Genomic DNA, 17,681 nt, shown 5'->3' on the forward strand with positions numbered 1-17,681 from the left:
TTTGATGGAACACAACAGGACATTTAGCTTAAAATGTTAATAAACTATTTTTTATTCACATTATAAGCACAGCAATGCGCACAAGGTGGTAGGCTACGTGTGAATGTATGTTCCACAATGCAATTAGTGGTAAAACAGTGTTGTTGCGAACTGCACATGCCAGCAGTTTTATGTGACAGAGATGAAAATATCCATTAGAAAATTTGAAAGAGGGGAGCTCTTCTATGCAGCAACTAGTACAGGTTGCTAATATGACTAGGATTGTGCCTTTGGCTACTGGACAATGAAGAAAGTTTATATAAAATAATTGCCTCCACAGATATGGTCGGATTTTGCCTAGGGTACTTTGAAGCAAGGTAAGACATGCCTCATAATATGTAGTAAAAGGTTCAAGTTTCAAACTATTAAGTAGCTTTATGTTTTCAAAATGCATGTTGCCTCCAGCTCATTGCAAAGTGGTGTGTGACATGCTGATGAAGCCTGCCTTCCGTTGCCTATGCATTTTCAGTTTGAGATGCTGTAACAGCAGCTCCCACACTGTCTGCCAGATTTTTTGCTCAAAGGCTCTGTATCTGTATGCTGTATGTGTGTGATAAATAAGATACATAACAAAAATACTGGGCATGCTCCAATTTATTCCACAACATTATGCAAATTAGCCTATAGACTGATAAGCATGACCAGTCAAATTTATTTTCACAGTCTGGTATTTCCATCAATGAATAGCCAAAAAATTCCGCACTTTTCTTCCTCTCCTGGACAATGGCCAGAGGCAATTTTATTTACCGCCTTTTCTATGTTTTTTTATCGGTCAATAGCCGGCTATTAGCGGATCTCTGAAACCCTGAATAATGTCAAAGCAAGTCCTCTACACAACAACAATCTCACCATTCTCTTCTATTTTATATCATGTGGTATGTAGCTAAAAGTTTTATGTCAAGAGGAAATCTAGTTAACTGTTATTGACTGATAGATAGCAGTAGTAGTTAGCTAGCTTCACGACTAGCTTATTAGGTGGCTTACAACGGAAATATCAATAACATAGTGACAAAGCAAAGGACAGAAATGTCTCATGCTTGTGAAATAATCAGCCTGCATTTATTGCTGTTCTAATAAAGTGCCCTAGTATGTAGTAGTGCCATCTGTATTTCCAAAACATCCATACTATTTAGCTGGGCTCAGGCAGTCTGCCCCAGTGCCACAATGTGGGAGGAGCTCATTTGAATATCCAACTGTTTGTGAATCTCAGCAACTAATGGAAGTTTTACTTACTCAAACATGTTCTCAGAGCAGAAACGATTATTATTGGTTGTGTCAGGCAAACAATGAAAATGGACAGGAGGCGGCGGGAATACCAAACAGAGCAGGCGGGGGAGTAGACTTGTCATGTGACGGGATTCGAAAACATTTGAGGGGAAAAAAAGTGAGGCAAGAAGTGGAAGAACACAATTCTGCAGGAACGAGCAGCAACAAAGCAAAACAAGGTAAGTTGAATATTGATAGCAAGTTATTCATTTGGTATATTAATGCCCTTTTTTCAGCTAGTCTAAATAATGTATTAAATACTAAATGTGATCAAGCTAAAGTCAGTTAGCTAAAATGTGTTTTTCTAGCTAATGTTACAGTTTAGCCTTATTTACCAGCCTAGCTAGCAAGTAAACAATTTAGGCCTGATGGAGGTGAATAAACCAACAGCAGCCAAGGTGATAAGGCTGAGGTCATTTTGGCTTGTGTTTGCTGTTCTCCAAATAGCATTGTAAAGTTTTGGAATTGCATAGAAATGTAGTAAATGAGCTTCACTTAAACAAAATCCTGGTTGGGGGGGAACACCCCCACTCAACCCCTCCTTATGGATCTCAGTAAAACTCAAACCCTGCTTATGGCCCTGGTTGGAAGGAAACCTGGATAGTGACTGTAATCGTGGTTGTTTAATCTGTATAGCTGAATGCACTGACTTTAAGTCACTCTGGATAAGATTGTCTGTTAAATGTCCAAATTGTAAATGTAAAAATGATATACTTTTCTATTATCACCATATTAAGAGAAGTATATTTTCCAATACTGATCTAACTTCTATTCTGGCATGATTATGTTTCCAATACTGATCTAACTTCTATTCTGGCATGATTATGTTCTGTGAATACTGCATGTCAATTACTTTTCTCTCATGATTTGATTTATATCACACACTTTTCCTGATTATGTTGCAGGTTTCCCAGTGAGTGGGATATTGATTGCGGTCATTATTGTAGTGGTGTTGATTGTAGTGGTCCTTATTATGATCCTCAAGTGTACTAATTTCAGTGAGTATTTAGCTTTTCTGTCTCTCATGCAAGAAATAGTGATAACATGATTTATGAAGTATCAAACACTAGACATGTAGCCGGAGAAGATGGCTGATGTTTTACGTGCTCCTAACCAACTGTATTTTGTGTTTGTTTTTTTGTATTATTTGTAACTTATTTTTTTAACTTATTTTATACATAATGTTGCTGCTACTGTCTCTTATGACCGAAAATAACTTCTGGATATCAGAGCAGCGATAACTCAGCACAAACTGGCAGAAGCTTTTTTTCCTTTAACGAGTCTGACGTGAAGGACATATTGCTTTCCCGGGAACAGGGCCAAATCCCCGTCATTTGCTAGAAGAGAAGACGGAGAAAAAGAGGACGGAGTTCGGGCTGCCTTCTGAGAATTCGTAGGCAATCGAATAAACCCCCCACTGCTTTCGGTTCTACTAGCTAACATGCCATCCGTGGAAAATAAAATCGACGACCTACGAGAAAGATTCAACTTCCAATGGGACATTTAATACTGACATATCTTATGCTTCATGGAGTCGTATCTGAACGACAACGTTATCGGCAGGATAGAACAGCGGCGTCTGGTAAGACAAAGGGGGGCGGACTTATATATTTGTAAACAACAGTTTATCTAAGGAAGTCTCGAGGTTTTGCTCGCCTGAGGTAGAGTATGACATGATAAGCTGTAGACCACACTATCTGCCCAGAGAGTTTTCATCTCTATTTTTCGTAGCTGTCTACATACCACCACAGACTGATAATGGAATTAAGACCGCACTCAATGAGCTGTATTCCGCCATAAGCAAACAGGAAAACGCTCATCTAGAGGCGGCGCTCCTAATGGCCAGGGACTTTAATGCAGGGAAACTTAAATCCGTTTTACCAAATTTCTATCAGCATGTTAAATGTGCAACCAGAGGGGAAAAAACCTCTAGACCACCTTTACTCCACACACAGAGGCACGTACAAAGCTCTCCCTCACCCTCCATTTGGCAAATCTGACCATAATTCTATCCTCCTGATTCCTTCTTACAAGCAAAAATTAAAGCAGGAAGCACCAGTGACTCGGTCAATAAAAAAGTGGTCAGATGAAGCAGATGCTAAGCTACAGGATTGTTTTGCTAGCACAGACTGGAATATGTTCCGGGATTCTTACGATGACATAGAGGAGTACACCACATCAGTCACTGGCTTCATCAATAAGTGCATTGATGATGTCGTCCCCACAGTGACCATATGTACATACCCCAACCAAAAGCCATGGATTACAGGCAACATTCGCACTGAGCTAAAGGCTAGAACTGCCGCTTTCAAGGAGCGGGACTCTAACCCGAAAGCTTATAAGAAATCCCACTATGCCCTCCGACGAACCATCAAACAGGCAAGCGTCAATACAGGACTAAGATTGAATCGTACTACACCATCTCCGACGCTCGTCGGATGTGGCAGGGCTTGCAAGCCATTACAGACTACAAAGGGAAGCACAGCCGAGAGCTGCCCAGTGACACGAGGCTACCAGACGAGCTAAATGCCTTCTATGCTCGCTTTGAGGTAAATAACACTGAAACATGCATGAGAGCACTAGGTTTTCCGAACGACTGTGTGATCACGCTCTCCGTAGCCGATGTGAGTAAGACCTTAAAAAAGGTCAACATTCACAAGGCCGGAGGGCCAGACGGATTACCAGGACGTGTACTGCGAGCATGCGCTGACCAAATGGCAAGTGTCTTCACTGACATTTTCAACCTCTCCCTGTCCGAGTCTATAATAACAACATGTTTTAAGCAGACCACCATAGTCCCTGTGCCCAACAACACTAAGGTAACCTTCCTAAATGACTACTGACCCGTAGAACTCGCATCTGTAGACATTAAGTGCTTTGAAGGGCTGGTCATGGCTCACATCAACACATTATCCCAGAAACCCTAGACCCACTCCAATTTGCATACCGCCCCAACAGATCCACAGATGATGTAATCTCTATTGCACTCCACACTGCCTTTTCCCACCTGGACAAAAGAAACACCTATGTGAAACTGCTATTCATTGGCTACAGCTCAACACCATAGTGCACTCAAAGCTCATTAATAAGCTCAGGACCCTGGAACTAAACCCCCATCTCTACAACTAGATCCTGGACTTCCTGACAGGTGGTCAGGGTAGGTAACAACATATCCGCCAGGCTGATCCTAAACACATGGGCCCCTCAGGGGTGCGTGCTCAGTCCCCTCCTGTACTTCCTGTCACTCATGACTGCACGGCCAGGTATGACTCCAACACCATCATTAAGTTTACCGATGACACAACAGTGGTAGGCCTGATCACCAACAATGACGGGAGGAGGTCAGAAACCTGACTGTGTGGTGCCAGGACAACAACCTCTCCCTCAACGTGATCAAGACAAAGGAGATCGTTGTGTACTACAGGAAAAGGAGGACCGAGCATGCCCCCATTCTCATCGACAGGGCTGTAGTGCAGCAGGTTGAGAGCTTCAAGTTCCTTGGTATCCACATCACCATCAAACTAACATGGTCCAAGCATACCAAGATAGTTGTGAAGAGGGCACGACAAAGCCTATTCCTCAGGAGACTCAAAAGATTTGGCATGGGTCCTCAGATCCTCAAAATGTTCTACAGCTGCACCATCAAGAGCATCCTGACTGGTTGCATCACAGCCTGGTATGGCAACTGTAGTGCGTACGGCCAAGTACATCACTGGGCCAAGCTTCCTGCCACCCAGGACCTCTATACCAGGCGGTGTCAGTGGAAGGCCCTAAAAATTGTCAAAGACTCCAGCCACCCTAGTCATAGACTGTTCTCTCTGCTACAACACGGCAAGTGATACTGGAGTGCCAAGTCTAGGCCCAAGAGGCTTCTAAACAGCTTCTACCCCCAGCCATAAGACTCCTGAACATCTATTCCAATGGCTACCCAGATTATTTGCATTTCCCACCCCCCTCTCACCACCTATTTTACACCGCTTCTACTCTCTGTTATTATCTATGCCTAGTCTCTTTAATAACTCTACCTACATGTACATATTACCTCAATTACCTCGACTAACTGGTGCCCCCACACATTGACTCTGTACTGGTACCCCCTGTATATAGTCTCGTTATTGTTATTTTACTGAAGCTCTTTAATTACTTGTTCCTTTTATTTCATTTACATTTACATTTAAGTCATTTAGCAGACGCTCTTATCCAGAGCGACTTACAAATTTCTTATTCTTATTTTTTAAACTGCATTGCTGGTTAGGGGCTTGTAAGTAAGCATGTGACTAATACACTTTGATTTAATTAGAATGCATTAGAAAACAGTACAAATGTAATAAAACCTTCACTGTTATCGCACATTTCCAACTACAGTACGGGTCAGGCTTTTTGTAGGGGACTTATTTGTGATTTTTTTTCCCCAAACAAATGCATTTTGTTCAGTTTATAAATGTCACATTTACTGTTTTCTAGAGAGTGTTCTTTACCTTTCTCCTCTTGGGACCGTCCCAAGAAACTGGCTTCAGTGTATCCTCTGTGACTGAGCATCCCCATGTCTACTCAAAACTGGGAGACCATAATCCAATCCCTCTCTCCACTGCCGTACATACATAGACAAGGGGCTCCCGAGTGGCGCAGCTGTCTAAAGACCCTGCATCTCAGTACTTGAGGCATCACTACAGACACCCTCGTTCAAATCCAGGCTGAATCACAACCGGCTGTGATTGGGAGGCCCATTGGGCAGTGCACAATTGGCCCTGCATCGTCCGGGTTTTGCCAGTGTAGGCTGTCATTGTATATAAGAATTTATTCTTAACTGGCTTGCCTAGTTAAATAAAGGTTAAATAAATAAATAAAATAAAAGGGAGCAAGCTGTACTGTACCAATAGGGCCATAGACAGTACCACCCACTGTACCAAATCCTACGATGGGATCAATTGCTTAGGACATTCTCACAACTACCATTTTGTTTGGAACACTTGACTGTACTGCCTCTGATTATGTCATTGATACCAGTTATCTTCTTTCTGCTATGTCTGGGTGACAGCGCACAATATCACCACAACATATAAAAAGTAAAGCTGCCATACACTCCAAGTAAAAAATAAATAAATATGAAAACACTTTTAACATAATATTTTCTTAAACATTTTATTTCTGTTCAATTTATTTTTGGGACCTGTTTTACAAAGCAGCTAGCATATGGCTAAATGATGCGGAACCATATAATACAAGAATGAAAAGTACGTCGGAAGCATTTCTGTGAAGCGCTCTTTTTCATGGACTTTAGCTGACGATCAAAATACTGGAGTAAGTTGATGTACTTTTAGCTATCTTTTTAATGTAATATCTGATTTTAATTTTAATTATGTGTCTTGTCAGTAGGTTATTCATTTGGGATGGCTATCCATTAGTACTGAAGTTAAGATAACAAGCGTATATGGTGATGGTGAGCCAGCCAGAGGCGCAGCCAACGTAGCTAGTGTTAGCCAGCTAGATAAATACGTTTGTGGGATGCTTGATCTAGTTATTGCATGGTTGTTTGAGCCTCCTTTTGAATAAACAGTCGTGCCCGTTTGTCACTACCTGCTGCTTCTTTTATATAGCGTTGAATTTTGCAATGGCTAGAAGTTACTGACGTTGGCCGCTATGATGAGTCCCGCCAACTTCCTGTTTTTCCCTAATCTTAACCCAATTCTTCAAACCTGCTTGTTTAATTATTTTAACCTGCTGCGTAACTTATCATAACCTGCTCAAAAATAACTTCCGGTCGTAGCTGTTCTTCTTTGATGAGGTTTAATGGCAATTGTTATCCAATAAATGTTGCATTACCTCCACCTACTAGACGGTACAACTCCCTTATTTTATTTTTGTCATTTTGTATTTCACCTTTATTTAACCAGGTAGGCCAGTTGAACAAGTTCTCATTTACAACTGCGACCTGGCCAAGATAAAGCAAAGCAGTGCGACACAAAAAAAAACACAGAGTTACATAAATAAACAAATACCCTACCATCTAACACAACACTCAAATAATAAAAAAAGAACACCACCCTACTCCACTATTTAAATCTACACCACCACTTAACACACCCTGTAATGTTTCTGAAGTCTCACACACCCAAATCCCTCTCTGCAGCTGCCACCACAACCTACATTTTCTGCGACTTACGTTCCATCCCTGCAGTACAGTTGATAACCATTGCTAAAAATCCAATCTTACTGAAACATAATTTGTTGGCCTATCGCTCTGTACTTGTACAGATCTGCTACTCACACCACTCTGCTCAGGATCCCTCCCTCTTAACCCATCTTCCTCTACTTTCTTCACTGCCTCAACATATAACTTCTGTACTACTCTAACCCTGGAAACCTCAACCTGTTTCTCATTTCTGATCCCCAGCCCAATGGGCACCCCTACAATTAACACATATCACTACTTTCCCTAATGCAACACATTCCTTTGTCTCATGCCATTCTGCACACTTCTCACACACAGGAACCTCCCTCCTACACACTGCTGCCACATGCCCATAAGCTTGACACCTATAACAATGTAATGTATTTGGCACAAAAGCTCGTACAGGATAACGTATATATCCTAACATCACTTTGTCGTGCAAAGACTCAAAAGAACAGACAATGACTCTTCTGTTTCACCATTCGCACCACCCTGTGTGTGTCGCACCAAGCGAAAAACATCACAAACACTGGGAATCTTCCCCTTCAGCTGGTCAACTTTTACATTTACTGCTACCCCATTAATCACTCCTTTCAATGGCACTCTTTTCTTGAGTGCAAAACAATTCACATTTTTTTGCCCCCATTCATTCTAATGCGGAGCGCATTCTCCCTCGGACCAGCAGAAACAAATGATTATCACAAGACCACTTCTGGTTACCCTCACTGATTCCACAGCATCCAACTCTGCTTTCACCCATCCTGAAAGCACATGGATTAGCAAAAAGGCACTTTTCCCAAAAACACTCCTACTGTCAGACTCATCTTCATCCTGATCCTCGGTCGTAGCTGTATCGAAGTGACGTGTTTTTATAGGGAATTTTGTAATGTTTTTTTTTTTTTTTAAGTATAGGACTTGAACAACAAGTAGGTGGGATTTTCATGGTCATTTTTGTTTGCCCAACCTTAAATTAGGACCTAAAAGCAAAGGTTAGCAGTGTGGTTAGGGTTAAGGGTAGGTTGAAAATCAGATTTGAATAAGAAATTGTAGAAATGGGCTGGGTTTATCAAATTCTATTGGTCACATGCAGATGTTAATGCAAGTGTAGCGAAATGCTTGTGCTTCTAGTTCCGACCATGCAGTAATTTCTAACAAGTAATCTAACAATTTCACAACAACTACCTTATACACACACGAGTGTAAGGAAGGAATAAGAATATGTACATGTAAATATATGGATGAGCGATGGCCGAACAGCATAGGCAAGATGCAGTAGATGGTATAGAGTACAGTATATACATATGAGATGAGTAATGTAGGGTATGTGAACATGATATAAAGTGTCATTGTTTAAAGTGACTGATGCAATTATTACATCCAATTTTTAATTATTAAAGTGGCTAGAGATTTGAGTCAGTATGTTGGCAGCAGCCACTCAATGTTAGTGATGGCTGTTTAACAGTCTGATGGCCTTGAAGCTGTTTTTAAGTCTCTCGGTCCCAGTTTTGATGCACCTGTACTGACCTCGCCTTCTGGATGATAGCGGGGTGAACAGGAAGTGGCTCAGGTGGTTGTTGTCCTTGATGATCTTTTTGGCCTTCATGTGACATCGGGTGGTGTAGGTGTCCTGGAGGGCAGGTAGTTTGCCCTCGGTGATGCGTTGTGCAGACCTCACTACCCTCTGGAGAGCCTTGCGGTTGTGGGCGGAGCAGTTGCCGTACCAGGCGGTGATACAGCCTGACAGGATGCTCTCGATTGTGCATCTGTAAAAGTTTGAGTGTTTTTGGTGACAAGCCAAATTTCTTCAGCCTCCTGAGGTTGAAGAGGCGCTGTTGCGCCTTCTTCACAACGCTGTCTGTGTGGGTGGACCATTTCAGTTTGTCCATGATGTGTACGCCGAGGAACTTAAAACTCTCCACCTTCTCCACTACTGTCCCGTCGATGTGGATAGGGGGGTGCTCCCTCTGCTGTTTCCTGAAGTCCACGTTCATCTCCTTTGTTTTGTTGACGTTGAGTGTGAGGTTGTTTTCCTGACACCACACTCCGAGGGCCCTCACCTCCTCCCTGTAGGCCGTCTCGTCGTTGTTGGTAATTAAGCCTACCACTGTAGTGTCGTCTGCAAACTTGATGATTGAGTTGGAGGTGTGCATGGCCACGCAGTCATGAGTGAACAGGGAGTACAGGAGAGGGCTGAGAATGTACCCTTGTGGGGCCCAGTGTTGAGGGTCAGCGGGGTGGAGATGTTGTTTCCTACCCTCACCACCTGCGGTCGGCCCATCAGAAAGGCCAGGACCCAGTTGCACAGGGCGGGGTCGAGACCCAGGGTCTCGAGCTTAATGACGAGTTTGGATGGGACTATGTTGTTAAATGCTGAGCTGTAGTCGATGAACAGCATTCTTACATAGGTATTCCTCTTTTCCAGGTGGATTAGGGCAGTGTGATTGCGTTGTCTGTGGACCTATTGGGGCGGTAAGCAAATTGGAGTGGGTCTATGGTGTCCGGTAGGGTGGAGGTGATATGATCCTTGACTAGTCTCTCAAAGCACTTCATGATGACGGAAGTGAGTGCTACGGGGCTTAGTCCCACAAAGTCTGACTTTCATAGGGTATTGAGAATCATTAGGAATTGTGTTCCGTTGTTTTAGCTAGGTATGAAGTGTCCCCACTGGGGGATACTTCAGGAGGGCGGACGTGTGCTTCAGGAGGGTGGACATCTGTGCTAGCAAAGCAGAGGCCTTGGACAGAGCATGTGAGCAGAGTTGAGCAGTTGGAAATCCTGCTCATCTGAGATGTGCACTCCAGCGCTCCATGTCCTTTCCTACCACTCAGCTAAAAACCTCTCAGTGCTCAGTTTTTTGGGGGTTTTTTTCTCCTAAGCTCCTTTCATTAAAAATCACAATTTAACCAACAGCCATCTATTTTGTGACTACCTGGACCCCTATATGGATTTCAATGAAAAGTATTTTAATAAACATGGAAAAGGGAATGTAAGAAGTGAACATAATTTCAAATAGGCTACATGTCATATTAAACAGCATATAAACACTCTAAATAGGTCAGGAGCCAGACAGGGAGACTAAGAAGGAACGGAAATGAATTATTTAGGCTATATTATTTCAAGGTTATAGCCTACAAAGAAATACATTGTGAAGCATTTGCGAGTGCGACACAATAGGCTGGTAGGAATAAAGCGCTTGGCATTTAAACATTATATTGCATTGCACATATAGGCTATGACTTGCTTAGAATTAAATACAAATGAAATGAAAAATGACTAAGTGCCTTTGAATTCATTTTTAGAAACACGAGTTTGGCCGGTCTGTGGCTTCAGGCTCATGCGATGGTGCCTGGAGAGCCGGCCAGCAGTGGCGAATATCCTCTACACACTTGCAGAGCCACTGGGGATGCTAAACACCCTTTTGGCCACTCTTACCAGGCTGGGCAGAGATCCAGAGTTATTTTTTTTCTTCTATTGGTAGGCCTAAAGGTTTTAAGGCAAAATAACCCAATCAAAACGGAAAGCTCCTTGAACGTGGGAATATGCCAGGCCTATTGGGCAAAAATCTATTATGGCCTATTGTATAGATATTATAACGAAAATGAACAAATTGTTTTAAGAGATCAGATTATTAGTTTAGAAATACTTTGCTCCAATGACACTTATCTACCCACCTCGTTCTTTTCTTTTAGCATGTGCCGGTAGTAAGTACACCACCATGCTTTTGGGATAAGTGTCTTTTCAGATCCCAAAATGATTCTTTAGTTGTGGACACTACATCACCGCACTCCCTCACTTGCTCTTGGTCCTCATCTTTGTAAGTCACCTTGATGTAGCACCTGTATGTTTTATCAGTTTCTGTATGAAAAGATCTAGCGAACTCCATGACAGTAGCTATAGTAAGGGGCTATAGCAGCACACAAATAGACTACAAATGCATGCTGGGGCGAGCATGCCCTAAGCTTATGAAGTGAGCGAAATTGGAGCAGGCCGACGCTCCTTTGGGATTTTCGCTCACGCTCCAGTCAAATTGGGCACGCTCCGCTCCGCTCGCATACTCTGGCCCTGGGTTCAAGCAACAATAGAACAATGAGCCAGATATTTCACCTGATGTATAAATGTGAAGCATCCAGTTGGCGTTTCCACTCACTACCAAATATGGTGATGAGAGGAAGCCCACTGAAGATGGATCGAGATGGATTTTGTCAGACATTCTGCACATTTTCTGCCTACATTTTTGTGTTTCCAAAACAAGAATCTGTAACAAACAAGTGGACTGCGTTTTGTAGATTTTACCCTTTCCAAAAATTGCATTGTTTAGGAAGAGTAAATGGGCTAATTGAGGTATTGCACACTTCAGAGTAGGTGTTCCATAATGGAAATATGCAAATAAATGATAGAACACGCCAATAGGATCTCACTAGCTCGTGCTTGGCTCTGCCCACCTCCTTGCTTGTTCTGCCCACTATGATTAATTTGTTCCCATTGGAAACGACAGACAAGAGCCTATCTTGGATTAGTTATAAAATTCTGGTTCAAGCCTCTGTGTGAGTCGAATCAGGAGGAAGTAGTACTCGCTAAGCAGCGTGACGTTAGCCTAGGCATCCGATAGTGGCCACTAGATCTGCACTATTGTCTAGGATTGCATTCCCGGTGGACCGGCTTGTACATAAAGCATCCACCATTCAGGCTGCAAAGCCATACTTTTATTACTTTTTAATTTAACTGTCTTAATGAAACACAATTTTACACCACTATTTTTGGAATTTCTGACAATTTAGGATGTTGCACACTGTGTTCACAATCCCAAAGCCTTGTTCACATTAAAAGCTCTGCATGATCAATCCAACGTCTGCAGTGGCCGTACAGCATTTACTGTGAGCAGCGTAGCTCTTTATGAAGGAAGTTGTCAAGGATGTGAGTTTTTATACAGGGCCTCCCACCCCCCCCCTACCGTCAACCAATAATTTCAATACGGAGTCTTCCGCATTGTTTAAAATTTGGGAGGCGCACGGCGATGCAGTACGGAGCTCGATTTGGCCTCTGCAAGGCTCCGCAATTGCCTAAAACCCTCCATATTGAGCCTCTGAATTGCATTGCCAGAGCAAGCATACATTTTCATCTTCTGTGGTTTGGTAGCTTCCTGTTCTTCAATGAACTCTGGCTGGATTGAAGACGACGTAAAGTTAGAAAAATGTCTAACAGGCTAACTACACCGCTCGCGTCATGTGCGCGAGCATTGCAATATAAATTTAGAGATCTATATTATTCAATTATTGCACCCACACTGCTCGAGCGCGCCAACAAGCGTCTGCGTTGCCATGGGCTAAAATAGAAGTCAGTTCTGTTTGTGACGCAGATCGCGCTGCAAGTCCTGCCTCTCCCATCTCCTCATTGGTTTATAGAACAGACTTCTATTTTAGCAGACGCTCGTTGGCGCAATAATTGAATAATATAGATTCCTACATTTATTTTGCGATGCGAGCGGTGTAGTCAGCCTGTTAGACATTTTTCTAACTTTACGTTGTCTTCAGTCCAGCCAGAGTTCATTGAAGAACATGAAATTACCAAACCACAGAAGATGAAAATATATGGTTTTCGGTGATGGCTTTATGGGTTAGCTTGCAATTTGTAAATAATTGCCTATTCCTGTGAGTACTATTTTAATAGTAATGTTAAGTCATACATTGCCTGTTAAGCCAACTATATTATGGCTGTTGCCTCCCGTTAGTTTATTGTCATAGTAATGACGTTGGTTTTTTATGGTCATTATTAGGTGGAGGTTGCTACAGTGGTATCATCAACCTAGCTTTTAGCTAGCTAGCTGCTCTGCAGTGCAAGGTAACTTGACTTGCTATAAAGTTAGACAAACAAGTTGATGAAAAAGTAACTAAACAAAACATGTTTTAGCACCTGAAACAATATATTTGTCCTGTATTGAATGAAAATGTCATATTTACATTTACATTTTAGTCATTTAGCAGATGCTGTTATCCAGAGCGACTTACAGTAATGAATGCATACATTTCATAATTTTTTTTTCTCCGTACTGGTCCCACGTGGGAATCGAACCCACAACCCTGGCGTTGCAAACACCATGCTCTACCAACTGAGCCACACGGGACCGTACAAAACAAATACCATCTCTGACAAGACAGGCTCGCCTTAATCTTTCGTTACTAACACTAACTTACACTTTTCTGTTCAGTGGCGGGGCAAGACTCCGTAAACATGACCTACAGCGTAAGGAAATCCGTCACAATGTTAATGGGACATAAGTTGTCAGAATCTGAAAATGGTGGTGGAAAATGTTTTATTAAGGCATTACACATTTGTACCATTTTTACCCAACGGCTCACCATTAAAGCTAGTTAAGGAGGGAAATGATGCCTTAGAAGCCCGAATGACGGATGTTTTATTTACCAGCCGATTCACGGGGACACGAGTGTAATACCAGGAATACACATAAATCCTAGACAGTGCAGATCTAGCGGCCACTATTGGCTGTCTAGGCTATCGTGACGTCCTTTACTTCTGTCTCTGATGGGTTTGGTGTCTGTATTTACAGTTGATGTTTGCCAATTTGTCAGCCATGATGACCCATGGGTTTAAGAGCAGTAAGCAAGACTTCACATTCGGACCATGGAAAGTGACTGCTGCAAAAACCCACATTATGAAATCTAAGGACATTGAACGGTAAGCTATTCCAAGTATTTTGTGTCAAATACTTTGTCTTATAATTCTCTGTTTTAATATTCTTAAGGTTTATTCTACATTGGGGAGCTTGTTTAGACTTAGACTTACTTTTAGTCATTCAAATCTCATCAATTTACCAACTAAGCTGCATTGAGGTTAGTTGTTCAGGTTTCAATCTTGACAGTTTCGTCCCAGGTTAGGGGAGGAGATGCACATGCCCTCGCTTCCAGAGATGCTGTTTGGGGACAACATTCTACGCATCCAGCACACAGACGGTTATGGCATTGAGTTCAATGCCATCGATGCCCTCAAGAGGGTCAACAACATGCATGACTCTGTGAAAGTGGCCTGTGCACAGGAATGGCAAGAGAGCAGGTACAACCCCTATCATAAGACCTCTGTGATAATACACAAGCCATCTTCACTGTCTAAATGCTGTTGAAGTAGAAAAAAACAGTGGCATTTCAAATTGTTTAGTCCTAATCAGTCCTATTCTGGAGAATGAGCTCAGTGAGTGGATGTGGATGTATTCCCAGGGCTGATTCTGAACACTCCAAAGAGGTAGTGAAACGCTACGACTGGACATACACCACAGACTACAGAGGCACCTTGTTAGGAGAGGACCTGCAGATGACGGTGAGAGGCTTTTCGGTTCACACTGTGGATACAACACAATATCCCAAACACAAACATTACAAAATAGGGGACAAATCTTAACTTCTAAGTCCAAATGAAACTTAGACTCACATTGACATCGATGCATGACTAAGTGGAAGATTTTCTCCTAAGTCATTGGCTGTGTTTAAGACCGACTTTATTGCAGATGCCTGCCGGATCTCACATTGCTTGGATAGGTGATTAACATGTCATCTAACCACGCCATATGATATGGCAGTCTGACGCCCGACTGCGCCGTCAATGATGTGTCGCACAACCATCGGTTGATGAAATGCAACGACTGCAATGTAGTTAGCCTGGAACGCAATAGTTTTTTTTCCGCATAGGCTTAATATTCTAATACTTCTTGGTCTGAAGATGTCTCTTGTCCGGGGGGCATTCACTAGGAATGAAATGGGCTGAAATGGGGAGGGGCTTACCTGAATGTGTCTAAGAAGAAAGTTTTATTTTCGTGGCAAAATATTTTATTTTTGCTATGGTGTGCACTGATGAATACACAAATGCTATTCCATCAGGCGACAGAAACGTCGGAGCGCATTGACATGGAGAAGCTGAAGGCGCGAGAGCAGATCATGTTCTTTGACGACGTGCTTTTGTTTGAGGACGAGCTGCACGACCACGGAGTTTCCATGATCAGCGTCAAAATAGTGAGTGGTACTTTCAGACAAGAACTGACACTTTATGATGACATCGCCCCATATGTCCGTCTCCGTGACAAGCACCAAAGGACATCCTCTTGCGGGGGCTGTAAGATCAGGAATTTAAAAAAAAAAAGGCAATTTTCCTATTCACCTACTTATGTTAAATGCATTTTCTGAAATGCTTGCCTCTGAGAGGCTGATGAGGTTTTGAAGAATGACTTATCCTCTTGTTACCCACATGTGTGATATAGAGAGTGATGCCCACCAGTTTTTTCCTACTTCTGAGGTTCTTCCTGCGAGTGGATGGAGTTCTGATCCGTATAAACGACACACGGCTCTACCACGAGGCAAGTGTGACTGGGCTGTCCTGAGAAATTACAATCGATTAACCACCAGAGTGGATGTGCATGGGAGTCATATTCTGTGGATATCTTTAGCAGGAAATTGACAATATTCACTGTTAAGAAGTTCAACTATGAAATAGCTAGGCCTACTTATGAAATGAGTCATCACTTACCCTGGTTTTCTTTACAGGCTGGAAAGAATTACATGATCAGAGAGTATAGCACTCGAGAAAGCAACATTTCAGAATTGCAGGTGAGAATTGTATTTTCTGTTTGGAGAGTACATATGTAGCGGCAGTCAGCTGGCAAGTCAGTAAGTTTAGCATCGTCTCCTTCCTGAAAGCTTGGAGCACTGATGCCTCATCCTTAAACCCCCTTACACTTGTGGAAAAAACATGTGTGTGACCACTGTAGCATTTGAACAAGAACACTTTGAAGATTATGGGGAAATTATCACACCAAAGGTGAGGACACAACAGTTCACCTGACACAGGATTGAATCCAAACATTAAACTGTTGATGGGCGTTTTACATTTGCTGAACTTTTCACAGCATTTGTCAATAACGAAATCTGAAAATACCCTGATACATTCAGTAACATAAGAATATTCATTGACATTTTGGAGTAGGTGCAATGGTTTGAGCGAGAGGTCTAACATTTGTCTCCAAGTGGCCACACCTCCAAACTGCACAGTTTCTAAGTAATTTCAATGCAATTTTATGACTCGAGGAAAGAGCCTTCAACTATAAGGCCTTTGGTTTGACTCGGCCAGGGTTTGAACTCCCAAACTTCCAATCTCAGGTCACTTTTAACCACAAGTGATCAGCATTTCCATACTTTGCCAAAAACTATGTATGGTTTTGTCTAAAACATATTGTCCAAGTCATTCATGCTACATCATGCATGTCACGGTGCAGCTGATACTATCATACCGCTATTGTAAAGGGTTAGTCATTTTCAAAATCTCCCTCCTTGTCTTCCAGAACGTCCCTGCTGCTCTGTACACCGATCCCAATGAGATCTCCCAGCACTTAACCCTGAAACTGACTAAGTGTGAAAAGCTGGAGCTCCCTGAGACAGGCCCTCAGCCAGGGAACACAGAGGCCCCCCAGTGATGGAGAGCAGGCTGGGCACTATGACTGGACATCACATTCACTTGTGTCTGGACTTAAGACAAGGACGGGCCAACCAAGGAAGAGTTTACCCTCCCTCCCTTTATTTTTTTATAAACTGAGAACACTGCACCTGCCTCCCTCCACACACAAAAAACAACAGTTCATAGAACTTAATTTTGGCATGGTCAAGTGGCCTCTTATTTTGAGCTTTATTTCACATTTCCTCTATGTAAATGTTTTGGTTGGAAAATTGTGATAATTGCGTCTTTTCTATTAGAACCCCACATAATGGTTGTGTTGAATTCTACATAACGTAGTCTGATACTTGAAGGTTGTGCTATGTTAAATGCATGCAGCTTTGGCTTGGATATCACAGAGATGGCTACACTGAAAAAAATATATAAACACATCATGTAAAGTGTTGGTCCCATGTTTCATGAGCTAAAATAAAAGATCAGACATTTTTCATAAGCACAAAAAGCTTATTTCTCAATGTTGTGCACAAATTTGTTTACGTTACTGTTAGTGAGCATTTCTCCTTTGCCAAGATAATCCATCCACCTGACAGGTGTGGCATATGAGGAAGCTGATTAAACAGTATGATCATTACATAGGTGCACCTTGTACTGGGGACAAAAAAAGGCCACTCTAAATGTACAGTTTCACACAACACAATGCCACAGTTGTCTCAAGTTTTGAGGAAGTGTGCTATTGGCATGCTGACTGCAGGAA

General features: G+C 42.3%; 1 protein-coding gene across 1 annotated transcript; it reads left to right on the top strand.

The window, feature by feature from the left end:
- Positions 1-6,509: 6,509 nt before the first annotated feature.
- LOC115148611 (TIP41-like protein) lies at positions 6,510-17,423 on the top strand. The gene is made up of 8 exons (XM_029690655.1): positions 6,510-6,606; positions 14,043-14,170; positions 14,366-14,545; positions 14,707-14,806; positions 15,364-15,495; positions 15,741-15,836; positions 16,024-16,086; positions 16,818-17,423. Exons 2-8 carry the CDS (start codon positions 14,046-14,048, stop codon positions 16,947-16,949), a joined length of 828 nt encoding a protein of 275 aa, XP_029546515.1. The 5' UTR covers positions 6,510-6,606; positions 14,043-14,045; the 3' UTR covers positions 16,950-17,423.
- The last annotated feature ends 258 nt before the right edge of the window (positions 17,424-17,681 follow it).

The sequence above is a fragment of the Salmo trutta genome, chromosome 15 (assembly GCF_901001165.1).
Source record: "Salmo trutta chromosome 15, fSalTru1.1, whole genome shotgun sequence".
In the NCBI taxonomy this organism is placed as follows: Eukaryota; Metazoa; Chordata; class Actinopteri; order Salmoniformes; family Salmonidae; genus Salmo; species Salmo trutta.

What these genes read in the sequence shown, in the direction of transcription:
- LOC115148611 (XM_029690655.1), top strand. Translation starts at nt 14,046, where the DNA reads ATGTTTGCCAATTTGTCAGCCATGATGACCCATGGGTTTAAGAGCAGT. An exon ending in ACACACGGCTCTACCACGAG is followed by an intron (nt 15,837 to 16,023) that starts GCAAGTGTGACT and finishes TTTTCTTTACAG; the next exon opens with GCTGGAAAGAATTACATGAT. An exon ending in GCAACATTTCAGAATTGCAG is followed by an intron (nt 16,087 to 16,817) that starts GTGAGAATTGTA and finishes CTTGTCTTCCAG; the next exon opens with AACGTCCCTGCTGCTCTGTA.